The 27,553-nt window shown below is 42.0% G+C and overlaps 2 protein-coding genes across 2 annotated transcripts; one reads left to right on the top strand and one right to left on the bottom strand.

Moving 5' to 3' along the window:
* Positions 1–634: 634 nt before the first annotated feature.
* LOC135543928 (5-hydroxytryptamine receptor 1A-beta-like) lies at positions 635–1,920 on the bottom strand. The gene has a single exon (XM_064971249.1). The coding sequence runs from the start codon at positions 1,918–1,920 to the stop codon at positions 688–690; it is 1,233 nt and encodes a 410-aa protein (XP_064827321.1). The 3' UTR covers positions 635–687.
* Positions 1,921–12,884: 10,964 nt separating this feature from the next.
* Positions 12,885–26,867, top strand: LOC135544504 (regulator of G-protein signaling 7-binding protein B-like). The gene is made up of 6 exons (XM_064972166.1): positions 12,885–13,258; positions 13,869–14,041; positions 22,826–22,956; positions 23,209–23,353; positions 24,680–24,750; positions 26,697–26,867. The coding sequence occupies exons 1-6, from the start codon at positions 13,109–13,111 to the stop codon at positions 26,786–26,788; spliced, it is 762 nt and encodes a 253-aa protein (XP_064828238.1). The 5' UTR covers positions 12,885–13,108; the 3' UTR covers positions 26,789–26,867.
* The last annotated feature ends 686 nt before the right edge of the window (positions 26,868–27,553 follow it).

The following is a 27,553-nucleotide window of genomic DNA, read 5'->3' as shown; positions in this document are numbered from 1 at the left end:
AACATTACGCATTAGATTTTGTTCTTATTTTCATATCTGATCATGTTGCCTATAAAAAAAGTGTGTGTGTGTGTAAGTAGTTCAGGGATGTTACTGGTGATGTATGTGATTGTCTCAACCACCAGTCTGTTGTGAAAAAAAGTGATTATTTGCTGTGGGCTGATTTGGGTATATCTCTATACACAATTATTCCTACAAGAAAAACTAAATGATGCTTATACTTCCATAATGCTTTCTATTGCTGATAGACTTGTAAATGTAGGTGACTCAACACAAATAACTGTTTCCCCCTAAAATGCTATGGCAAATGCCTAAGAGATTATACAAAGCTCCAAGCAAGCACACAAATCAACACAGAATTACAGAAGATCCTGAAATAGGACATGGTTTATTGAACACTACAAAGCATGCTTGACATGGGCAGGAGTGATCAGCTCTGACATCCTGCAAACCTGTTAATACATCTTCGTAAAAACAACTCCTGGTATAATAATAATATTAATAATAATACAACTAGTTTTATTAAACAACATTACTGTCAACTGTCAACATTACTGTCAACCTTTCAGTAGACCCATGTTTGACTGACTAATGCTACTGAAATGGTTGTAAGATTTGTCTTCTGCAGACATCAGTCCCAACTCTGCAGTGAACTGTTTTCCATCATAAACGGATTATGTAATATGCTTATGTTTTGCAGTAGTGACATTTTATTATTTTCTTAAAGGCACTTTGGAAGTCTTTGTTGAAATATGCGTAAATGATGGGGTTCAGTAGAGAGTTGGAGTACCCGAGCCAGTTAATGACGTCCTCGAGCCACTTTGGCATTTGGCACGACTGGCAAAAGGGCATTACCAGGGCGACAATAAAGAAAGGCAACCAGCAAAAAATAAAAGTGCCCATAATTATACCCAACGTCTTCACAGTCTTGCGCTCTCTGGCCATGGCCATCTTTCTCTTTGCCTCCATGTTCTTATCTTGTCTGCTCTCAAAGAGCGGCTCGGAATTGGGGTTGTTGGGGAGTGGCAGGTTGTTTTTTGAGTTGCTGTGAACCTCGATAATCTCCAACAAATCGCCGTGCTTGACCGCACCGTTTACGCATGGGGTTGGTTTGGGCTCCACGCTCCTCTTCCAGCTTTTACTCGGGTCCCCGTTGGTCCTCTTGTGGAAAAGAGCAGGGGACAGTGCCAAACAAGAATCCGACACTTTCTTTTTCTCTGTTTTACGCACTGTTCTCATGATTCTAAACCTGGCAGCTTTGAATATCCGTCCATATAAGACCAACATGAGTATCAACGGAATGTAGAACGCGCCGAATGTCGAGTAGATTGTGTACCAGGGGTCTCGACTTATCATGCACTGCTCGGGATTAGCTATGTCCTCCGCTTTACTACTCGGCTGGGAACGCATGATCAACATGGGTGGAACAGAGATGGAAAACCCGACAAACCAGGTGACACTGATCAGAACCGCCGCTCTTCTAGGCGTCCTCTTCTTCATATACTCTATAGGTTCGGTAATGGCCCAGTACCTGTCCAAGGCGATGGCGCAAAGGTGCAGTATAGATGATGTACAACATAACACATCTAAAGAGATGAAAATGTCACATGGTACTTGTCCGAGAGTCCACCTGTTTAAGACTTGGTAAAGGGCCGCCATGGGCAACACCAGAACCGATACCATCAGATCAGTCACGGCCAGAGACCCAATCAGATAGTTCCCTACATTCTGAAGATTTCTCTCCAGGGCGATGGCTGCAACCACACACGCGTTCCCAAATACGGCACAGAGGATAAGTACGGAAAGAAGAAAGGAGGTGAAGATTTGGGAACTTAGTTTAATCTCTGCATCAGCTGTCGAGGTTTCGTTTTGAAAATCAAATGGAAACCATGCGGCCGTAGTGTTGTTTCTTTCCTCCATGGTGATGAAAAAGGAAGCGCCCCTCAGTTACTACGTGTCAGTTCCAGTGCGCAACGGAGCTCCATCCTTGGAGAGCATTTGGTGATCTGAGCTGGATTCTTTGCGCCCTTCGCATAGCATTGCATACACTCCCTGTGCCGGGGGGTGAAGACTGACGAAACTGTATATTTATACCAGTGATGGAAAATACGTCAGTTGCCTGTGAGGTTGAAATAACGATTTTCTCTGCGCACCAACAGTTGGGCTCTCTCTGAGAGAGTGCGGGCAGTGAGATATAGGCGCTATCATCACTAGGACATTACCAACAGGTTTTGATAGAACAGCAATGACAGTGAATTTGCATGGAATATCCCCCCTCGTCCAAACACACACACACATTTTAAAGGTGTATGTATTTATTATTCATAATGTTTTGTCAAGAGCAATAGCAATTATTCTCGAAAAACACAGCTTTAACGGAAACAGTAGGTTACATATGCCTATCCTTTCTCAATGCTGAAAATAATAAAAACGAATCTGCCATTGCTGTTCTTGCTTCAAAATAAAGATGTTGGATGTATATAAGTTTCCCTCGGATCAGAGAGAGGAAACTTCTACACACCTCGATGTGAGCAGCAGGGCCGATGCTGCCACCTGGCGTAGGCCTAGATGGCAGCGTGGATGTAGGATGGTACATATTTTTTTTGTTAGTATGGCGCATCTGACTCTCCGTAACAACAAGCAATGACGTAATTGTCCTCTAACTTTCTGTTGTCCACCAAATTCTTCTTCAATTAAAATATAAATTCCTCGTTTTGAGGGAATGCAAAGGAATTTGGAAATTCCAGGTAGGATATTTTATGTCTTAATTATGGCCATTGTTTGAAATACCATCGTCATAAACATTTTCATAGAAATTATTTGGCTAAACGTACAAATGTTGGGCTATCAACTCAATCGACAACCGAGACTAACGTCAGGTTGTTGTTTTGGTTTTTGCTTGCTGGATTTAACATTAGCTCAAACTGGATCGTTTTGTCATTGGCTATCCCTATAAAATACATACTACGCCAAAATTCATATTAATACACATTTACGAATATCCAAATGTAAATGTTAGTTTTAATATCATGAATTTTCCATACTATTTATAGCGCTATAGGATCATGGCCATGCACGCTCTGAGTCATTGAACTGCATCATCATCATGGTAGCTAGCTACCAAGTTAAATAGAGTAGATGGGCTACTGTTTCTTAATTTAAGTTTAGTCACTTATGCTATTGTGTATACGAATATAGCTAGCTATCTACACATAACAGTAAACCGTTTTTCAGTAAACAAAGTCTCAGGAGTCATCACATGGATCATATATTGTGATTTAGCCTTTTGAGGTTCACCTCCTGACAGTATGTTCATTGTAAAACAAAAAAGTTCCCATTAGCCTTATCACCTGTGCTGAATTGCAGTCACATGTTCTGGTATCCTTTCATTAGAAGGAAAGAGATGCTCCGTGCCTGTGTGTGTGCCTGTAGCCTATTGTGCCCTCTTTTTCATTGCGGTTCTCACCTGCCACAGAATCAGACATCGGTCTCCATGGTCAAACCAGGGAAGGTGGCTATTTTCTGCTGCAGGAGGTTTCGTAAAGGCTTTGTAGAGGGAACATGCATGCATCTGGTGGGTGAGAGTGGGTTACTTTTCCAGTTAGCATTGTGTATGGAAAGCACATAGGACATGATTCTAGTTATGACTCCAAAGGCAATTGTTCAGAGGCCGTATATATCAAACATCTCGGAGTAGGAGTACTCTGAGATGTTTACTCTGCCTTAGACTGCAAAAACATCCAATTAATGTTGGGTGTAGGGAAATTCCACGTCAACAGATTTACAGAAAACATTGATTTCAAAGTTTAAAGGGGCAATCTGCAGTTGCTACATCCATTTTTGGAAGTATACATTAATTATATGTACCCATTGATTCTTGAAGAATATAACTTATTAATGCCTTATGATCTTTAGTTCAAATGTCATACCCAATCAGAACCTGAAATATATATATATATATTATATATATATTTTTTTTTTGTCAATGTTTGTAAAGAAAGTAAATGCAAAGCAAACACTATATAGCCTCAAAACATGGTTAAAACTGTACTTTTGATATCATGGAAGGTCAGTCCTTGTGTAACCGATGTGAAATAGCTTGCTAGTTAGCAGGGTGCGCGCTAATAGCGTTTCAATTGGTGACGTCACTCGCTCTGAGACCTTGAAGTAGTTGTTCCCCTTGCTCTGCAAGGGCCGCGGCTTTGGTGGAACGATGAGTAATGATGCTTCGAGGGTGGCTGTTGTCTATGTGTGCAGAGGGTCCCTGGTTTGGGGTGAGGAGATGGACGGAAGCTATTCTGTTACACTTGCATCCATAGCTTTGTATATCAATTTAAGAGTGGTTACATTTCTCCATACCCATCCCTCAGCTTTTTACCAAAACAGGGAAGAACAGTTTGTTATTGTTTCTACTGCTGATTGCCCCTTTTAACAAACCATACAACTCTATGCACAATGACTACTTTAAACAATTTCCACTGAAAATGTTACACATTTACTGGAAGAACTGTGCAGATGTAAAATCAGTTTTTTTTATATGAAAACGTTTTTCTAAAACTCAGTTAAATATCTTCTCCGAATTGAGATTCAAAGAAAGAATGGGGTGTCATCTATGACATGACACCTTCAGTTTGAATAAAATCTATTTTGGTTATTGAACTAGAGGAAGTAAAGTGGATTTACACCCTGTAACAGAATTATGGTAATTACATCATAGGTCCTTGATCTATACTACACAGATGTTGATGTATCCTGAATAGGTAGAAATATGCAATATCCTCCTTTGCATATTTGGGTATTATTGTCACGCCCTGGCCATATAGAGGCTTTTATTCTCTATTTTGGTTAGACCAGGGTATGTTCATTTCTATGTTTTGGATTTCTGTGTTGTTTGGCCGGGAGTGGTTCTCAATCAGAGGCAGCTGTCTATCGTTGTCTCTGATTGAGAACCATACTTAGGTAGCCTTTTCCCACCTGTGTGGTGTGGGTAGTTATTTTCTGTTTAGTACCTGACGGAGCTGTTTCGGTTGTTCTTTTGTTACTTGTTGTATTTAGTGTTCAGTTTAATAAATAACATGAACACGTACCACGCTGCGCTTTGGTCCTCACCTTCTTCCACCAACAGTCGTTACAATTGTTCTTCACTGGCTATTATTCTAATGATCTCCGGCCCCAAATAATACCAAATTATGAATTTACAGACGGCAAATTGTTCGCCCAAAACTAAATATAAGTGTTGATATTAGTTGGCAGGGGTCTTTAACTCAACATGATTGTGTTTTCATGTGTTTCTCATACCCTTTAATTTTATGTTAGATGTTTTCTAAGACCTCCTTTCCTCCGTTTCACCAGAAATCAAAGCCTTTACTTAATCCACATTTTTAAGATGGAAAATTGTAAAACATTTATACCTACGCTTTCATTTCCCAAAAATATAGGCTCATAGCTTTCATTTGACTTCCAATTTGATATGCTCCTATGAACTTCACACATTGGTCCTCATGGGGCCTTTTACATGGAAATGTCCTGTATTAAAGGTCAGTAGCTTCATTCCAAATAATCCTGTCATTCCCTTGTAAAGTTCATGAATACAGGGACGAGAAGGAGGTAGGCTAGGGATGACGATGATGTTGACAACGACGATGGTAATGTGTTGTTGATGATTTTGTTAGCACATTGTTGATATGTTGTTGACGAGATGATCTAAGAATGCACAAAGCACTTTTACTTATTAGGCAACTTTGGCTTGCTATACTTTTGTGCTGCTGCTAATGTTGGTCACTAGTAGGTCCACTGTATATATTTGTATTGATGGCTGTCAGCCCTATGACATGATGTACTTGCTCAAACAATCTTAGAGGACAGACACTTCAGAACAAACTTCCTTATCTGAGAAATATAAGAAGGATCAGGAAACATTTATTTTCTTTAAATTTATTTAACCCCTTATTTTTGGAACTAAACAGTCTCCATATACGGTACCAGTCAAAAGTTTGGACACACCTACTCGTTATTTTATTTTATTTTTTTACTATTTTCTACATTTTAGAATAATAGTGAAGACATCAAAACTATGAAATAGTTAACACATATGGAATCATATAGTAACCAAAAAAGTGTTAAACAAATCAAATATATTTATATTTGAGATTCTTCAAAGTAGCCACCCTTTGTCTTGATGACAGCTTTGCATCGTTTCTTCCATTCTTCTCTGCAGATCCTCTCAAGCTCTGTCAAGTTGGATGGGGAGCGTTGCTGCACAGTTATTTTCAGGTCTCTCCAGAGATATTTGATCGGGTTCAAGTCCGGGCTCTGGCTGGGCCAATCAAGGACATTCAGAGACTTGTCCCAAAGCTACTCCTGTGTTGTCTTGGCTGTGTGCTTAGGGTCATTGTCCTGTTGGAAGGTGAACCTTTGCCCCCATCTGAGGTCCTGCGCTCTCTGGAGCAGGTTTTCATCAAGGATCTCTCTGTACTTTGCTCTGTTCATCTTTCCCTCAATCCTGACCAGTCTCCCAGTCCCTGAAAAACATCCCCACAGCATGATGCTGCCACCACCATGCTTCACCGTAGGGATGGTGCAAGGTTTCCTCCAGACGTGATGCTTGGAATTCAGGCCAATGAGTTCAATCTGGGTTTAATCAGACCCTAGAATCTTGTTTCTCATGGTCTGAGAGTCCTTTAGGTGCCTTTTGGCAAACTCCAAGCGAGCTGTCATATGCCTTTTACTGAGGAGTGGCTTCCGTCTGGACACTCTACCATAAAGGCCTGATTGGTGGAGTCCTGTAGAGATAGTTGTCCTTCTGGAAAGTTCTCCCATCTCTACAGAGGAACTCTGCCAGAGCTACTATCGGTTTCTTGGTCACCTCCCTGACCAAGGCCCTTCTCCCCCGATTGCTCAGTTTTGCTGGGCGGCCAGCTCTAGGAAGAGTCTTGGTGGTTCCAAACTTCTACCATTTAAGAATAATGGAGGCCACTGTGTTCTTGGTGACCTTCAATGCTGCAGACATTTTTTGGTACCCTTCCCCGGATCTGTGCCTCAACACAATCATGTCTCTGAGCTATACAAGACAATTCCTTCAACTTCACGGCTTGGTTTTTGCTCTGACATGCACTGTCAACTGTGGGACCTTATGTAGACAGGTGTGTGCCTGTCAAGTTGTAGAAACATCTCAAGGATGATCAATGGAAACAGGATGCACTTGAGCTCAATTGACTCTCATTGCAAAGGGTCTGAATACTTATGTAAATAAGGTGTTTACATATTTTTTTATAAATTTGCAAAAATGTCTCACTTCGTCATTATGGGGTATTGTGTGTAGATTGACAATAACTTCATTTTATTTAATACGTTTTCGAATAAGGCTGTAACGTAACAAAATGCTGGAAAGTGAAGGGTTCTGAATACTTTCCGACTGCGCTGTATTTCCATAGATTTTTTTAAACTGGTATCGGGGGACCTTAAGGCAGGTCTTGTGAGGCCTGTGGGCAACAACTGACATGTACGTGTTTGTGAGAGTCTCCCCTTTTCACAGAGATGTGTAGAAAGGAAGAACACCATCGTGTTCGTGAGAGTCTCATCTTTCCATAGAGGGGTCATAATAGTTTGTAGCCTACTACAGACGATTTTGTGAGAAGACCAATTTTCGGGATGTCTCATCGTCTGACAAACATCGCTCGAGCTCTGTAACCTTTCACCGCAGTGCGTCATCAGTGGATGTGGTGGTTTGAGACGCATCCAATGCAGCTCTCTCTAGCTTACACTGACAGATTTGTATGGGGAGGTAGCATTACCTTTAATTGTTTAACTTGGGTCAAATGTTTCGGGTAGACTTCCACAAGCTTCCCACAATAAGTTGGGGAAATTTTGTCCCATTACTCCTGACAGCTGGTGTAACTGAGTCAGGTTTGTAGGCCTCCTTGCTCGCACACGCTTTTTCAGTTCTACCCACAAATTTTCTATGGGATTGAGATCAGGGCTTTGTGATGGCCACTCCAATACCTTGACTTTGTTGTTCTTAAGCCATTTTGCCAGAACTTTGGAAGTTTGCTTGGTGTCATTGTCCATTTGGAAGACCCATTTGCGACCAAGCATTCACTTCCTGACTGATGTCTTGAGATGTTGCTTCAATATATCCACCTAATTTTCTTTCCTCGTGATGCCATCTATTTTGTGAAGTGTACTAGTCCCTCCTACAGCAAAGCACCCCCACAACATGATGCTGACACCCCCGTGCTTCATGGTTGGGATGGTGTTCTTCGGCTTGCAAGCCTCCCCCTTTTTCCTCCAAACATAGCGATGTTCATTATAGCCAAACAGTTCTATTTTTGTTTCATCAGACCAGAGGACATTTCTGCAAAAAGTACAATCTGTGTCCTCATGTGCAGCTGCAAAATGTAGTTTGGCTTTTTTTATGGTGGTTTTGGAGCCGTGGTTTCTTCCTTGCTGAGTGGCCTTTCAGGTAATGTCGATATAGTACTCGTTTTACAGATACTTCTGTACCTGTTTCCTCCAGCATCTTCACAAGGTCCTTTGCTGTTGTTATGGGATTGATTTGCACATCACACAAAAATACGTTAATCTTTAGGACACCAAACGCTTCTCCTTCCTGAGCAGTATGACAGCTCCATGGGCCCATGGTGTTTATAGTTGCTTACTATTGTTTGTACAGATGAACGTGGTACCTTCAGGCGTGTGGAAATTGCTCCCAAGGATGAACCAGACCTGAGGAGGTCTAAAAAAATAAATCTGAGGTCTTGGCTGATTGCTTTTGATTCTCCCAAGCAAAGAGGCACTGAATTTGAAGGTAGGCCTTAAAATACATCCACAAGGTACACCTCCAATTTTATTTTATAAAAAAAAAATGTTTTAACCTTTATTTAACTAGGCAAGTCAGTTAAGAACAAATTCTTATTTTCAATGATGGCCTAGGAACAGTGGGTTAACTGCCTGTTTCAGGGCAGAATGACAGATTTGTACCTTGTCAGCTCGGGGATTCAAACTTGCAGCCTTTCGGTTACTAGTCCAACACTCTAACCACTAGGCTACATTTACATTTACATTTAAGTCATTTGGCAGACGCTCTTATCCAGAGCGACTTACAAATTGGTGAATTCACCTTATGACATCCAGTGGAACAGCCACTTTACAATAGTGCATCTAAATCATTTAAGGGGGGGGGGGTGAGAATGATTACTTTATCCTATCCTAGGTATTCCTTAAAGAGGTGGGGTTTCAGGTGTCTCCGGAAGGTGGTGATTGACTCCGCTGTCCTGGCGTCGTGAGGGAGTTTGTTCCACCATTGGCGCCCAAATGATGTCAATCAGAAGCTTCTGGAATTTTCCAAGCTGTTTAAAGGCACAGTCAACTTAGTGTATGTAAACTTCTGACCCACTGGAATTGTGATACAGCGAATTATGAGTGAAATAATCTGTCTGTAAACAATTGTTGTAAAAATTACTTGTGTCATGCACAAAGTAGATGTCCTAACCGACTTGCCAAAACTATAGTTTGTTAACAAGACATTTGTGGAGTGGTTGAAAAATTAGTTTTAATGACTCCAACCTAAGTGCATGTAAACTTCCGACTTCAACGGTGACAGGCTGACTACACCGGTCGCATCGCTTTCTCAAGTGCAAGCTAACTAGCTAAATTTCTATAAATGTTTAATGCTTTTCGACCTGTCTCCAAATTAATATAATTGGCTCAGAGTTTGTTTGATATTTTAACCTGCGTGTCGTGATTGCGTTTGATGTGGGGGGGACAAAATAAATATATGTACGATGGCGCACACGCGCAGCCGGTTTGGGTTCTGTGTAAGTGCCGGTAAGAAAGACAGAATAATGGTGTTGTGTGTAATGGTAAATTAAATATTCATACAGGTTAGTTTGTTTAGTATTTTGCACTTTTGTGAGAATATTTTTGACCCTTTTGTTGAGCTGACTAGAAGACCACAGTTTTTGGACACTTTACAACAAGCACACATTTCCTGACCTTGCTTTGACCGTGTCTGGAAAGGGGTAAAGTTACACATTCATCTTTGATAATGTAGTCACCCATCAGCTAAGCGTGTAACAATTGACAGTGGCCAATGTGGACCTACATTTACATAACATTTTAGTAATTCTTATCCAGGGCGACTTACAGTAGAGTGCATACATTTTCATACTTTTTTTTCATACTGGTTCCCCATGGGAATCAAACCCACAACCCTGACATTGCAAGCTCCATGCTCTACTGACTGAGCCACACAGGAGCTATGGTGCATTTCATTGAGAGACACTTACACTACTGTACAGTGTGGTCTACAGGTACTACTCTGGTTCTCGTCTGACTGACCCGTAGAAAAGAGCAACGCCTTCTCTTGTGGAGGTATCCAGGTTCAAGTCACCATACGTGGCTGATGTAAGGTTCTTCAGCCGGTGGCCGTGAAGGGTTTCTTCTGAGGTTTGTCTCACTGCTTTATTGGTGCAGGGCTTGCACTGTATTTGGTGCTCATTTATAATCTGTAGTATAAATGTGCCCTGCTATGGTGCGCGATACACACACTTGCACTGCACATACCAATGAAAAACATGTTAAGCAACGGTAAGGGAGACGTCTGTACTAGCGGTTGATTTTTGTGTTTTGATAGAGTCGCTATTCTTGTTCCAAGAGGAGTTCAATTAGTTTTGGTTGATTGCTGTTAAACTCAAGCCCTTCCACAAACCACTCTCTTCATGGTTTGCAGACTGTCTCTGTGATATTGGTATTTTAATTGGGGGGCCTAGTGCATGTCAAAAAGCCCTCAGTTCTGCCCAAAATGAAAGACTCTCTATTGCCTCTGAGTGTTCTCTCACAATGACACTCGACAGACTGATTGGAGTGCTCTTATATCATATGTGAACATCATGTGCAAAGGGAACAAAGAGATGTTAATGTCCCCTCCCTTCCAAAATTAAAATGATACGAGCACCTGCGAAATCATTATTTGTCCAAATGATCAGTGACAACATAAGAGTAGATGTCTACTTAAGTACCTAAAGTACCTAGATGTCTACTTAAGTACCTAAAGTACCTAGATGTCTACTTAAGTACCTAGATGTCTACTTAAGTACCTAGATGTCTACTTAAGTACCTAGATGTCTACTTAAGTACCTAGATGTCTACTTAAGTACCTAGATGTCTACTAAAGTACCTAAAGTACCTAGATGTCTACTAAAGTACCTAAAGTACCTAGATGTCTACTTAAGTACCCAGATGTCTACTTAAGTACCTAGATGTCTACTTAAGTACCTAGATGTCTACTTAAGTACCTAAAGTACCTAGATGTCTACTTAAGTACCTCAAGTACCTAGATGTCTACTTAAGTACCTCAAGTACCTAGATGTCTACTTAAGTACCTAGATGTCTACTTAAGTACCTAGATGTCCACTTAAGTACCTAAAGTACCTAGATGTCTACTAAAGTACCTAGATGTCTACTAAAGTACCTAGATGTCTACTAAAGTACCTAGATGTCTACTAAAGTACCATGAAGTACCTAGATGTCTACTAAAGTACCTAGATGTCTACTAAAGTACCATGAAGTACCTAGATGTTTACTAAAGTACCTAGATGTCTACTAAAGTACCTAGATGTCTACTTAAGTACCTAAAGTACCTAGATGTCTACTTAAGTACCTAAAGTACCTAGATGTCTACTTAAGCCCCTATATCTGTAAGTCCTGCCTCCACATGCTGGCCAAGAACAGGCCTGCCAACACCACATGTCCCTTATCCCGCACCCTCATCCCACACACACTTTTCCAGAAAAGTGGGCTACGGTGTGAATTTATGGTGCATACTCCTCCCAATGGTTCACTTATTGATAATGACTAGCTGTTTTATCCATACTTGTAAATGGTATAGATGCTCTTTGATGAGAGTTTTAACAAAAATGTGTTTAAATTGCATTTTGCTCTCAGAGCTTAACCAGTCAGCTAAGACTTTCTTCCCAAAGGTCTACCAAATCATGGAAGCACAACTTTTAAAAAGCTAACTGTGCTAAATGTCCTCTTACCAACTGCCGAAAACATTTCAGCATCTTTTGGGGTGAGGTATATTGTGTATTGCTTGCAGTCAGTGGTGTAAAGTATGTATGTAAAAATACTTCAAAGTATTTTTATTTAGGTATCAGTATTCTACAATTTCTATTTTTGACAACTTTTACTTCACTACATTCTTCATTTTGGCTCCCGAGTGGCAATCAATCTTTTCACTGTCAAATCCACAATTGTTTTATGAGGGATATTTATGAGTGTGATAGAAGTGTTATAGAAGTGAATGTGAAAGAACAAAAACTATGATTGTTTAAAAAAATCTGGCTGAGAAAAAGCTTTGCAACGAGACATAATAGGCATATTTTAAGTGCTTTAGTATTTTTTGCAATTTTGTGTGTTCCAGGAACTCATTGTACATATTGTGTCATTTGGTGTATTACCAGACATATTATACCAATTTTACATAACAAATTGCCAAATCTCTGGCAAGTTACCTGTCAAGTTTACAGTTTTCATTGGTTTGCATTTGTGCTGACAATATTTTGGTTTGCTTGTAAAGTAGCCTAGGCCTATATATTTATAATCATCCACATGTAGGCCTATCGATCTCAGACATCAGTCGGGGAGGCTTCGATGTGCATGTAAACTCACGAGATCTACTTTGAGTATTTTACTACTGGTCTTTGAGTGTGCTCTTACTCCTGACAGATACGAGTAATATTTTGAGGTGTTTACGTCTACTCACGTTTTCATGTGACAGACTCGCATGTTTTGGAGTCGTCGATGCCTCCAATGACGGAGCAGTGACGAATGGCAGGCTCCGAGTGTATTCGCTTCTCACGTGAAAGCACAACGGAAGACCACATTCAGCCACAGTTGGCCTTCTGCAGGGTGAAGGTGACTCGTCTAGCCGCTGAGGGGAGAGCTGCAGAGAGGGAGCTGCGAGAAGCCGTCCGCTACTCGCACTCATCCTGCAAGCTGAACATTTTAGACCCTGTAGGAACATCGACAAGAGCCTCCACCTCGGTTGCGACCTCGGGGGATATAATAGATAGGCTGTCCGCTGGGTTTTATCAGTGGCTGTGTATGCATGTGTTCTGCTCCGAACGGGCGCAAGAACCGCCCCAGATCCGCAGCGAACATTTTTCAGCTCAGCAAACCACTGCAGAGGGACCCCGAACGCCGGGAGAGCACCGAGAGCACGCGGAAAGCCCAGCGGGCCGTAGGCGAATGTAGGATGGTAAGTTATGATCTATCGTTCCCTCGTTAGTCGTAATAACTATGGAGTCAACACCGGCATACTACTATAAAAGCAGACACATTGTAACCAATATATTTCCCCCATGAAAAGCACGTGTTCTATTAAACCACAAAGACAAATTAAAATGCGCAGAGACACATTTCTTACCAAGCTACATTTTTCTGTCAACTAAGTCGTAAATGTGAGTCCAGGTACCATAGAGCGATTTATATAAGACTGCCCTTTGTGTCTTAGCGCTTTAAGGTGTGATAAACAAAATAATGGCTGTTGCACTCACAAGGGCATGCCACAAGGAGAGCTGGTGTAATATTACACCAATGTGCCTCAATTAGGAAGCCTATATATAGTCTATATGAATAGCCTATATTATGTAGCGCGATATTGTTATTATTCAAGTATAGCCAATTGCACCTCACTAATCATAATATAGCCTATGTGGCCTATACGGGTCGGGTGGCAATCATAACATTGATCTACTGCGTGTCCACTTGCGTATGCAATAATCTTGTCGCTCCAATCTCCCTTGAAAATGTATGGTGCTATGCGTTGACTTGCTGAAAGGGGTTATTTGTCCATGTTGCTTCTGAAGACAGTCCAAGATTTCAACACTCTCGTGGCGCTGTACCGAGAACAGGTCATCACTATTGGGGAGATTTCGGCCGATTGTCCCTCTTTACGCGAGGCGCTGCACCGCACCAGGACCAAAGGATGTACCATGGCCCAAGCTGCCCATCAGAACCTCACCGTGATATCTGGATCTGGGTAAGGAATCTACGATATACGGATACAGTTTCATCAACATGATATGTTGACTTCTTCAGTTGTCACTGGAACTGTCCATGGTGCTAGTGTATGTCATTTTAAGGCGCGCTATTCGAGATAACAGCTTGCTACATGGTATGAAAGTGCCGCCTACTTCCTGGATCATCTCCCACACTCTTTTGAATGGCCTTCAATACCCCTATTATATAATTAAATTCATTCAAACGCGTAATTTATGATATTATGTAAAAGTATATATTCGTATTAGTGGATTAATTTTCTTTTACCCAATGCCTTTGAAGGTTTTCGATAAGGAAAAATATTTTGGGGGGGGATTTCTGGTATATATTGAAAATCAGTCACAGTTCAACAGTTAATTACCGGAATAAGTACAACACCATTGGAAATTAATGTTGACATTTCCATCTATAAGAATATAAATTGAACTTTCAACATTATTTTCCAATTGTATTGTAGGCTAATTCATCAGGTAATAAAAAAATCGTGCTATGATTTATTCATTTTGATGATATACGAGAAATCACCAAAACGGGTTTGCCCTCCCTAATTTAAGATATATGTAAAACGTATCGTATTCGTGGATTAATTTTCTTCTGATCAGTAGCGGTGCGTGTATAAAATCACTGGGGAAGCAAAAAAAAAACAATATTACAACCTAGTATGCGTTGTGATAATTGCGTTGTTTGCTCTATAACCTGTTAGTTCATATGCATTGCGACCGAGATATATAAGAGGCCGAGACAATAAGAATACACAGTACCAGGATAAATTCACACACACCTTTGTTTTACCACAAAACCGGATAGCAACCTCTGTTACATGACCTACAGCATGGCTAAGCATGTTCATGTTTCCGATATTTTTGAATCACTAAACTATTGATTTAGAACCACAGAGTTACCGCAAGTAATTTCAATTTAAACATTTCAACATCATCAAATCACCTCTGCTTAGTCTAATACAGTGACAACTACAAGATACGATCATAGATACAATTTGGCTACATGGGCCTACAAACATTTACAATGAATACCAAAATCACAGTGATCACAAGAATGGCTTCAGATCAAAGTCTACGTTGATACCGAACGGGGCAAGGGTCTTTAAATTAAAGATCCAGGCAGCCTCTCGTTTTAAGAATATATTGTCAAGGTCACCCCCTCTCCTAGGGAGGGCGATGTGTTCGATGCCGATATAATGTAGGGACAAAATAGAGTGGTTCGCTTCCAAAAAGTGGACCGCAACTGGGTACGTCGAGTTTTTGCACCTACAATTCTCTGACATTCATACTTTTAATTCGCGCTTCGTATTACCCACATCATTTTTACCACAATGACAAGTTATAAGATAAATAACTGCCCTAGTGGAGCACGTGATAACAGCTTTGATTATCTGTTTCCCTGTTAGGGGGTGTTTGAAGGATCTGCATTGAGTGTCATTGCATTGAGCACAGCCATTACACTTATAGTTTCCATCCGGTAAAGGTGCAACTAGACGTTGTGCAGCGGTATTTTGGGGTGGTAAATCAGAGTTGACCAATTGATCTGAGATTCCCGCCCCGCTAGAATAAGACCATGGGAGGGTCCGAAAACACATTACCGATACTGTCATCGGATCTTTGAACGTGCCAATTTTTGAACGAGTCCCTTAATTTGTTCAGAGAACTCTGAATAGTGGGCAGTAAGAACACAATAATGCTTCTTTTTGCGAGACTGTCCTTGAAAGAGATCATGTCTCGATTTGTTTTACATTTTCTCAATGGCAGTATTAATCTGACCATTTTTACCCCCTCTCCTTGAATTTTCTTTGCGTCTCAGCCATTTTTTGCAAATTATTTTGATTCGACTGAATTGGCTGTAGGGCAAACTGTTTTTCAAGGGAAGCGGGTGACAACTATCAACCCAAGCAAACTGTTACGATCAGTAGGTTTCCTGTAAAGATCAGTGTATAGAACATTATCCACACACACACAATCAGAAGATTAAGGAAAATGATTTGAGGTGTGTCAGATTGCATAGTAAATCTCAGGTGCTCAGAACAAGAGTTAAGAAAAGCATGGAATGCCCTGAGCTGTTTTGTATCACTCCTCCATAGAACAAAAATATCATCAATGTACCGTTTCTAAATAATATAGTTAGGCAAGAAAACATTTGAGAGGATTGAGAATTTACTTTTTATCCATGTAACCCACATACAAATTAGCATAGTTAGGATCCATAAGGGATCCCATTGCAGTACCCTTCTGAATAAAGAAATACTTTAGAAACATGAAATAGTTGTGTGTGAGTACCATTTCAGCTAATGTTATAATGCATGGACTGGTAGGTAGTTCAGTAGGGTCACGTTGCAGAAGAAAATGTTCTTTGGCCTCAATACCTCCCTCGTGTGGAATATTGGTGTATAATGACTCAACATCAAGAGATTCAATAATAGAGATCATACTGCTGGTGTCCTTTACAAAGGAGGGGAGCTGTACTACGAGCGGTCTAATAAAATAGTCCATAAAGGGGCTGTTACTGCATCAATGCCCGCTATAGGGCGACCTGGAGGTTTTGTAACATTTTAGTGTAATTTTGGCAAAGTATAGAAATTTTAGGGTGTTGAATACCCAAACAGATACTTTTTTGGTTATCTGACCAGAACTTAAATACCCATCTAGGACAGTAAAGATAGTGTTCTGAAATTGGAAGGGGGGTCACTTCTGAGTTTCTTGTAAATGGGTTGTCAAGCAGTTGTCTATGACACCCATTTACATAAACTGTCCTATCCATGAGTACAACCGACCCACTGTTAGCAGCAGGACGGGTAAGGACTGACGTGTTGGATTGTACAACCGACCCACCCTTATCAGCAGGGCGGGTAAGGACTGACGTATCGGATTGTAAATCAAGCAAAGCTTGTTTTTAATCCTTAAGTAAATTATGGAAAGATATGTACTCATGTTTGTTCTTCAGCATATTAAACTATTGATTTAGAACAACAGAAAGTTACCTCAAGTCGCAAAGAAAACACCACTAACGTAAACTCACCCCATTCCGTACAAATGTGCACAACCACAACATTCAAACGAGGCTACAAAGAAAACTAATGGGACTGTAGCGACTGTGTTGACGTCAAAATCGGGGGTGTGAACTAGGTTTCTATTCAAGCGTTGATCAACATGGTAATGGCTCTATAGTATTGGAGAAAAGTTAAAAAAAACTGACCCTCCGTTACACCTTGACGTGTCATGTGGTAACTTACAGCACGCATAAAGCAACTATTTCTGTCTTACAATCTCTCTCCACCAGGTGTAGCACTTCTATCATCCTTTAACTTCTTGAAACTCCCCATCCCGGATCCGGGTTTGTGACTAAAGCCTCAGGCTCATTAGCATAACGCAACGTTAACGATTTCTGAAAATCGCAAATAAAATGAAAATAATGCGTCTGCTCTCAAGCTTAGCCTTTTCTTAACAACACTGTCATCTCAGATTTTCAAAATATGCTTTTGAACCATAGAAATTGACTAATTTGTGTAAGAGTATGCAAAGCTAGCATAGCATTTTGAGTAGCATTTAGCACGCAACATTTTCACAAAAACCAGATAACCAAATAAATAAAATAATTTACCTTTGAAGAGCTTCTGATGTTTTCAATGAGGAGACTCTCAGTTACATACCAAATGCGCAGTTTTTCCTGAAAGCGTCTGTGTGTAGGAGAAATCGTTCCGTTTTCTACATTGCGTCTGGCTACCGAAACGAACCGAAAATTCAGTCACCTACAACGTAAAACTTTTTCCGGATTAACTACATAATATCGGCCGAAACATGGCAAACGTTGTTTGGAATCAATCCTCAAGGTGTTTTTTCACATATCTCTTCATTGATATGCAGTTCGTGGAAGCTTGCTTTCCTCTCTGTATCGCATGGAAAAATACTGGCAGGTGACTTTTGCGCACCAATTTCGGCGCAGGACACCGGGCGGACACCTGGTAAATGTGGTCTCTTATGGTCAATCTTCCAATGATCTGCCTACAAATACGTCACAATGCTGCAGACACCTTGGGGAAACGACAGAAAGGGCAGGCTCATTCTTCTCGCATTCACAGCCATATAAGGAGACAATGGAAAACAGAGCCTCAAAAATCCTTGTCATTTCCTGGATGCCATCTCATCTTGGTTTTGCCTGAAGCTCACGTTCTAGGGCACGCACAGAGAATATCTTGGTATTTCTGGACACGTCAGAGTGTTTTCTTTCGAATGGTATCAATTATATGCATAGTCGAGCATCTTTTTGTGACAAAATATCTTGTTTAAAACGGGAACGTTTTTCATCCAAAAATGAAATAGCGCCCCCATAGATGTAAGAGGTTAAAAACAAGAAATGGTAAGGGGGGATACCTAGTCATTTTTTTCGTCATCATTGCATCATTCTCAACGCCGCTGTTTACTTCTAAGATCACTCTAGCACCGCCCTAAAAACCCGACTCAAATTCGACACCAACCTTCAAATAGGTATGTAATGACACATTATATAAACTCTTTATAGTGTTTTATTTACATGTTAGAGGCGATAAGGTGATAAGTCCAGGGTCCAGAGTAACGCTGAGGTCCTTCACATTTCTATTTGAGACAACTGTACAACCATCAAGATTAATTATCAGATTCAACAGAAGACCTCTTTGTTTCTTGGGACCTAGAACAAGCATCCCTGTTTTGTCTGAGTTTAAAAGTAGAACATTTGCAGTCATCCTTATGTCTGAAACACATGCTTCCAGGGAGGGCAATTTTGGGGCTTCACCATGTGTGTGTGTGTGTCATCCGCATAGCAGTGAAAGTTAACATTATGTTTCCGAATGACACCACCAAGAGGTAAAATATATAGGGAAAACAATAGTGGTCCTAAAATGGAACCTTGAGGAACACCGGAATTTACAGTTGATTTGTCAGAGGACAAACCATCCACAGAGACAAACTGATATCTTTCCGACAGAGAAGATCAAAACCAGGCCAGAATTTGTCCGTGTAGACCTATCCATGGCTAATTTAGGAAAGTGATGAATTTAGCGAGCTAGCGAGCCACCGGTGGACACTGACATCGAGATGCAACATTTCAATTTTCTTTCTGTCAATATTGATGTTTGGCTTGTGATTGGTCTGAAGCCAAATCCAAACTGGCTTCCATTGCTACTTAAGTTTTTGGTGCACCAGGACCGTTTACAGCTGAGCTCACTCAGTTTAGCTCAATACTGGTTGGTTAATATATATATATATATTTTAATTTAACCAGGCGAGTCAGTTAAGAACAAGTTATTATTTACATTGACAGTCAACCCACTGTTCCCCGGTAAACTTCCTTGTTCAGGGGCAGAACAACATATTTTTACCTTGTAAGCTCAGGGATTCGATCCAGCAACCTTTCAGTTACCCGATGCTCTAACCACTAGGCCTCAAGGGAGGCCAAATGCTTGCTGGCTTCCCTTGCATTCAGTGCTACCAGTGGCAATATTATTTATGACCAGACAGCATCAGATAGAGAAAGCAGGGTGCAGTTTCGTTCGCTTGGATGCTTTCTCCGGTGAGAGACATCCAGCCTTTTGCGAATTGAAGGACATTTCTGAAACACAGAGAGATTTAAAAGAAATACATATATATTGCTTTTTTCTTAGTCAATTTTTTGGGGAAACCTGGCTTCCCTTGTCATCCATGAATACACTCCTCTGCACCAATACAGAAAGAGAAACACACTGTTTTGTCAATTATCACGTTGAAATCAATTACGCAAGAGGAGGAAGATGAGGTTGTACGTCCTGTTAAAAAACACTCAGAATCTGGGAATAATGTGCACATCACTGTTTAGAGGACAATTTGTAGAAGACAGTTAGCTACATTTTGAAGTATTGCATTTTGATTCAAGTGGGTCGCTGACAGGGTAAGTGTAATGCAACACTGAAATTACTAGAACGGGGCAACCGTTTTGGGGTGTAGCTCTGTTTAAAATAACACTATTCAAAGGCCACACAGAAACTTGGAATAACCTATACATGGTTGGTGAGATGAGAATTTATAAGGCTTATATCCAGCGACGTATATAAACCCTGGATTGCTTATGCTGTGAGGTACGTCCAACCGGCCTCACAACCGCAGGCCATGTGTCACCACGCCAGCCCAGGACTTCCACATCCGACTTCTTCACCTACAGGATCGTTTGAGACAAGCTACCCGGACAGCTGAGGAGTATTTATGTCTGTAACAAATTAATTCTGATTAGCTGGGCCAGCTTCACAGCGCCCCTGCCCAGTCATGTGAAATCCATATGAATTTATTTCAATTGACTGATTTCTTTATATGAACTGTAACTCAGTAAAGGCGTTGAAATTGTTGCATTTTGCGTTAGTATTTTTGTTCAGTATATATTTTGGGATGGCAGATGTCGACTTCACGAGGCTGCCTGCCCACACGGAAAAGGGGACAAACTAATTTTTCTGTTGGTTAACTTCAACGAATCGCCGCCATAGGATATCAACAGTGACAACGGCTGGCTTCTATTTAAGATATAGTTTGACTGTCAGATCAGTGTATTGGTGTATGGCCAGCGGCTTGAATAGAGAGCCCGCCCCAAATGAGGAAGAAAATCATAGCTGCGTTCTAAGTCCTGCGAGCCCCAGCGCGTATGACAAAGTAAGCAGTACAATACCAAAGATATTCATCTGTTTTAAGCAATTGATTTCGTGTCATGTTGACTATAAACATTTATACTAACATCACCAATCTCAGGTTAATAGGATGTGTAATTCACCCCCCCCCCCCCCAATTCGATGTGTTCAAAAGAGTTTAAAAACATGAGCACTCCATAGTCAGTGTGCAGCAGCACATTCTTTCAATCCAAGTTTATCATTTTAAAAGGCTAATTGATCATTAGAAAACCATTTTACAATTATGTTAGCACAGCTGAAAACTGTTGTGCTGATTTAAAGAAGCAATAAAACTAGCCTTCTTTAGACTAGTTGAGTATCTGGAGCATCAACATTTGTGGGTTCGATTACAGGCTCAAAATGGCCAGAAACAAACAACTTTCTTCTGAAACACGTCAGTCTATTCTTGTTCTGAGAAATGAAGGCTATTCCATGCGAGAAATTGCCAAGAAACTGAAGATCTCGTACAGCGCTGTGTACTACTCCCGTCACAGAACAGGGCAAACTGGCTCCAACCAGAACAGAAAGAGGAGTGGGAGGCCCATGTGCACAACTGAGCAAGAGGACAAGTACATTAGTGTCTAGTTTGAGAAACAGATGCCTCACAAGTCCTCAACTGGCAACTTCATTAAATAGTACCCGCAAAACACCGGTCTCAACGTCAACAGTGAAGATGCGACTTCTAGATGCTGGCCTTGCTGGAGGTGTAATGGTGTGGGGGTGCATTGCTGTTGAAGACACACTTAACCAGCATGGCTACCACAACATTTTGCAGATAAGCCATCCTGTTTGGTTTGCGCTTAGTGGGATTATAATTTGTTTTTCAACAGGACAATGACCCAAAACACACCACCAGGCTGTGTAAGGGCTATTTGACCAAGGAGAGTGATGGAGTAATGCATCAGATGACCTGGCCTCCACAATCACCCAACCTCACCCTAATTGAGATGGTTTGGGATGAGTTGGACCGCAGAGTGAAGGAAAAGCAGCCAACAAGTACTCAGCACATGTGGGAACTCCTTCAAGACTGTTGGAAAAGCATTCTTCACGAAGCTGGTTGAGAGAATGCCAAGAGTTTGCAAAACTCTCATCAAGGCAACAGGAGGCTACTTTGAAGAATATAAAATATATTTGGATTTGTTTCAAATCAAATTTATTTATATAGCCCTTCGTACATCAGCTGATATCTCAAAGTGCTGCACAGAAACCCAGCCTAAAACCCCAAACAGCAAGCAATGCAGGTGTAGAAGCACGGTGGCTAAGAAAAACTCCCTAGAAAGGCCAAAACTTTGGAAGAAACCTAGAGAGGAACCAGGCTATGTGGGGTGGCCAGTCCTCTTCTGGCTGTGCCAGGTGGAGATTATAACAGAACATGGCCAAGATGTTCAAATGTTCATAAATGACCAGCATGGTCAAATAATAATAATAATAATAATAATAATAATAATAATAATAATAATCACAGACAGAACAGTTGAAACTGGAGCAGCAGCACGACCAGGTGGACTGGGGACAGCAAGGAGTCATCATGCCCAGTAGTCCTGAGGCATGGTCCTAGGTTTAACACTTATTTGGTTACTACATGATGCCATATGTGTTATTTCATAGTTTTGATGTCTTCACTATTATTCTACAATGTAGAAAATAGTGATAATAAATAAAAACCCTTGAATAAGTATGTGTGTCCAAACTATTGGCTGGTACTGTGTGTGTGTGTGTGTGTGTGTGTGTGTGTGTGTATGTATGTAAGTTCAAACCCCTGAGCTGACAAGGTAAAAATCTGTCATTCTGCCCCTGAACAGGCAGTTAACCCACTGTTCCTAGGCCGTCATTGAAAATAAGAATTTGTTCTTAACTGACTTGCCTAGTTAAATAAAGGTAAAAAAAATTATATATATATATATATTAGTATTTATTTTCTAAATACTTTGGGGGGACAAAATAATTCACTCGCGGGCTGGTGTTGGCAGTGAGCCACCTATTTCCGGCCCCTGCTTTAAAGCCAGGGGGATTCAAGAAGGGCCAAGGATAGGAGACAGTGATCAGATTTGAAACGGTCTATTCTCCAACTGTATATATGTGCTTTAGGCCAGAGGATGGGGAGATCCACCCAGAGATCTGCCGGCTCTTCATTCAGCTGCAGTGCTGCCTGGAGATGTTCATCACGGAGATGCTCAAGTCCATGTGTCTACTGGGAGTGCTGCAGCTCCACAGGAAAGGTGCTATACCAATCTCAACCAGCAGAGGACAGTAGTCCATAGTAAAATGTTCAGTGTCATACCAAGATAAAGAGCAATGAAATAAGATGTAGCTACATTTACATTTACATTTAAGTCATTTAGCCAAATTCCATCGATTTCTTATATTTCAGACAAAGCATTGGAACATTTAGACATGCAGTTCAGACATTCACAAGCAATTCACAGGTTACCCAGTGTTATATGTTGATCATATGTAAATCCCTCTCACAGGAAAAGATTCTTACCCAGAGCCCAGGTTGGACTTCAAGATGGATGAGAGCTCTGATGTGCCCATTCTGGAGGAGCACTCCTCCTCACCTGTAGACTACCAACATGAGTCCTGGCTGGTGTGCACCGATATTGAAAACATAGAGAGGTAGAGTATAATGCAAAATGCTAATACACTCATGGTCTCTCATAGTGAGAATGCCCAGGTCACATGAGTATAGGCCATACATAAAGAGGATTATCAACAGATTGGACATCACAGTAAACATTATATCTTTGATGAGCTTTAGTCTGTGATGCTTTTGCAAAAAGATGTGCGGTATTGATGCATAATGCATTCAATGTGAGAAAAAAAAAGTATGTGATAAACCGGCAATAGGTAAATTGGTGAAATACTCAGACAGACACAGACGCAGGCAGGCAAACTAATCTCAACCAACAGGATTATGGTTAGGGTGGTCACGTTCTCCAAACTGCCTCCAACCGCAAGGCCTCCAACCGCACCGCAAATGTGTACGGCCCAGTACATCACTGGGGCCAAGATTCCTGCCTAATCATAGACTGTTGTCTCTGCTACCACACAGCGCCAAGTCTAGGTCCAAAAGGCTTCTTAACAGCTTCTACACCCAAGCCGTAAGACTCCTGAACAGCTAATCAAATGGCAACCTGGACTATTTGCATTGTCCCCCCCCACACACATTTTTACGCTGCTGCTACTCTCTGTTCATTATCCATGCATTGTCACTTTACCTCTACCTACATGTACATATTACCTCAATTACCTTGACTAACCGGTGCCCCCACACATTGACTCTGTACCGGTACCCCCTGTATATAGCCACGCTACTGTTATTTTATTGTTGCCCTTTAATTATGTTATTTTTCTATTTTTCTTATTTATTTTTTTGTATTTATTTTTCTATTTTATTTTTTCTTCAGTTTATTTTAGTAAATACTTTCTTAACACGTTTTTTTTTTCTTAAAACAACATTGTTGATTAAGGGCTTGTAAGTAAGCCTTTCACTGTAAGGTCTACACATTTTGTATTCGGCGCATGTGACAAATACAATTTGATTTGATTTTGAATATCATCAAGGACCTCAACCACCCGAGCCACAGCCTGTTCACCCCGCTACCATCTAGAAGGCAAAGACGGTACAGGCGCATCAAAGATGGGAGTGAGAGACTGAAAAACAGCTTCTATCTCCAGGCCATCAGACTGTTAAACAGTCACCACTAGCCGGCCTCCGCCCAGTACCCTGCCCTGAACCTTAGTCACTGTTCTAGCCAGCTACCACCCGGTACTTTAACCTGCACCTTAGAGACTACTGGCCTATAGAGTCATTGAACACTGGTGACTTTAATAATGTTTATCGGCAGGTAGCTTGGCAGTTAAGAGTGTTGTGCCCCATTAGCTCAACACACCCCACTCTCCCCTAAATGGATTTAACCATGATTCCCCCTGTCTCCCTAGGGACATGCGAGAGATGAGAAACCTGCTAAGCAAACTCAGGGAGACCATGCCTTTACCACTGAAAACCCAAGGTAAGTGGAATTTATACGGTATGAGTGTCACGACTCAGGATAAGACCCAGATGCAGACACAGGAGGCGGATAGTACTATTCTCAGAATATTTATTATAACAAAAAGGGACAGGCAAACCCAGGTCGAGGGCAGGCAGGTACAGGACGGCAGGCAGTGGTTCGTAAAGCAGGTCCGAGTCAGGCAGGTACAGGACGGCAGGCAGTGGTTCATAAAACAGGTCCGAGTCAGGCAGGTACAGGACGGCAGGCAGTGGTTCGTAAAGCAGGTCCGAGTCAGGCAGGTACAGGACGGCAGGCAGTAGTTCGTCAGGCAGGTACAGGACGGCAGGCAGTGGTTCGTAAAGCAGGTCCGAGTCAGGCAGGTACAGGACGGCAGGCAGTGGTTCGTAAAGCAGGTCCGAGTCAGGCAGGTACAGGACAGCAGGCAGTGGTTCGTAACGCAGGTCCGAGTCAGGCAGGTACAGGACGGCAGCCAGTGGTTCGTAAAGCAGGTCCGAGTCAGGCAGGTACAGGACGGCAGGCAGTGGTTCGTAACGCAGGTCCGAGTCAGGCAGGTACAGGACGGCAGCCAGTGGTTCGTAAAGCAGGTCCGAGTCAGGCAGGTACAGGACGGCAGGCAGTGGTTCGTAAAGCAGGTCCGAGTCAGGCAGGTACAGGACGGCAGGCAGTGGTTCGTAAAGCAGGTCCGAGTCAGGCAGGTACAGGACGGCAGGCAGTAGTTCGTCAGGCAGGTACAGGACGGCAGGCAGTGGTTCGTAAAGCAGGTCCGAGTCAGGCAGGTACAGGACGGCAGGCAGTGGTTCGTAAAGCAGGTCCGAGTCAGGCAGGTACAGGACAGCAGGCAGTGGTTCGTAACGCAGGTCCGAGTCAGGCAGGTACAGGACGGCAGCCAGTGGTTCGTAAAGCAGGTCCGAGTCAGGCAGGTACAGGACGGCAGGCAGTGGTTCGTAACGCAGGTCCGAGTCAGGCAGGTACAGGACGGCAGCCAGTGGTTCGTAAAGCAGGTCCGAGTCAGGCAGGTACAGGACGGCAGGCAGTGGTTCGTAAAGCAGGTCCGAGTCAGGCAGGTACAGGACGGCAGGCAGTGGTTCGTAAAGCAGGTCCGAGTCAGGCAGGTACAGGACGGCAGCCAGTGGTTCGTAAAGCAGGTCCGAGTCAGGCAGGTACAGGACGGCAGGCAGTGGTTCGTAAAGCAGGTCCGAGTCAGGCAGGTACAGGACGGCAGGCAGTGGTTCGTAACGCAGGTCCGAGTCAGGCAGGTACAGGACGGCAGCCAGTGGTTCGTAAAGCAGGTCCGAGTCAGGCAGGTACAGGACGGCAGCCAGTGGTTCGTAAAGCAGGTCCGAGTCAGGCAGGTACAGGACGGCAGGCAGTGATTCGTAAAGCAGGTCCGAGTCAGGCAGGTACAGGACGGCAGGCAGTGGTTCGTAACGCAGGTCCGAGTCAGGCAGGTACAGGACGGCAGGCAGTGGTTCGTAAAGCAGGTCCGAGTCAGGCAGGTACAGGACGGCAGGCAGTGTTTCTTAAAGCAGGTCCGAGTCAGGCAGGTACAGGACGGCAGGCAGTGGTTCGTAAAGCAGGTCCGAGTCAGGCAGGTACAGGACGGCAGGCAGTGGTTCGTAAAGCAGGTCCGAGTCAGGCAGGTACAGGACGGCAGGCAGGCTCAGGGTCAGGACAGGCAGAAAGGTCAGGACTGGAAGACTAAAACTTGAGAACAGGAAAAATGGGAAACATGCTGTTATGACCTAACAAGACGAGACGAACAGACAAACAGAAATACGTAGTGGATAATGGGGAAAATGGGAGACACCTGGTGTGGGGTGGAGACAACCACAAGGCCGGTGAAACAGATAAGGGTGTGACAATGAGTGGATTAAATCATAAAAAATACACAATATTGAAGGCACTGCACTGTGCTCAGGTTTCGCTGTCTGTGTTCTGTCTAGATGACAGCAGTCTGCTGAATCTCACTCCATATCCGCTGGTCAGGCAGAGGAAGAGTCGCTTCTCTGGGTTCTGCTGCCTGGTGTCCAGCTGAGTGCCTGATAGGTCCTGCAGGCAGCAGCAAGGGGAACACACCAACCTTACCCAACATCTTACATGTTTTCCAACTTATTACTGCCATTTAGGAAATTATCTTTTTTTTTTATCTCATGCTGATCAGTCACTTTACTTTTGAATACTATTCGCTGTAGAAAAAGCTATTCAAAGGATAATGATGTTATGCATATTTTGCTATTATGTTATTCAAGCCATCTCCCTTTGTAGAAAAGGAGAACCTTTTATAGGTCTATAGGCAAGCCCAAACAGATGTGCCAAGCTGATGACATAAGAGATTCAGTATGTTGGTAGATGGCTTCGCCTAAACTCTGCCTTCAGACCTCTTCCTCAGAATGTCATTATATTTATTTCACTGTGCAATGCTTCTTTTGCAGTCTTCAATGAAAAGGAAATCGGTCTCCAACGTACATTTTCCATCAGAAGGGCTTTGCAATGTTACTCCTAAAAGCCATTTGTCAATGAATGTAATTAAAATATATAAACAATGGTCAAAATTCTGTTTTGTATGAAACTTTCTTTGAATCATTTTTTATTTAGATGATCAGAAGATGTCTACTGTAAATGGTTTGCATCTATTTATTTTGTATGTCTTGGCAGAAAGAGTACAGCACGAATATTGCTCAATGTAGTGTTTGTAGTGTATAGATGTTGCGCTATAGATTATTCTATGAATGATAGTATGTATAGGCCATTTTATAATGTGAATAAACTTTTTGTATAGAAATAAGAGTTTTTGTCTGGT

Source organism: Oncorhynchus masou, chromosome 8 (genome assembly GCF_036934945.1).
Source record: "Oncorhynchus masou masou isolate Uvic2021 chromosome 8, UVic_Omas_1.1, whole genome shotgun sequence".
Classification (NCBI taxonomy): Eukaryota; Metazoa; Chordata; class Actinopteri; order Salmoniformes; family Salmonidae; genus Oncorhynchus; species Oncorhynchus masou.
The sequence above is the reverse complement of the archived record's forward strand: the minus strand, read 5'-3'. Positions and strand labels throughout refer to the sequence as shown.

Bases quoted from the DNA above. Each gene is read 5' to 3' on its own strand.
- LOC135544504 (XM_064972166.1), top strand. From the start codon at position 13,109: ATGTGTTCTGCTCCGAACGGGCGCAAGAACCGCCCCAGATCCGCAGCG. The intron at 14,042-22,825 runs GTAAGGAATCTA...TATGTGCTTTAG, and splicing joins ACCGTGATATCTGGATCTGG to GCCAGAGGATGGGGAGATCC. The intron at 22,957-23,208 runs GTGCTATACCAA...TCCCTCTCACAG, and splicing joins GCTGCAGCTCCACAGGAAAG to GAAAAGATTCTTACCCAGAG.
- LOC135543928 (XM_064971249.1), bottom strand. From the start codon at position 1,920: ATGGAGGAAAGAAACAACACTACGGCCGCATGGTTTCCATTTGATTTT.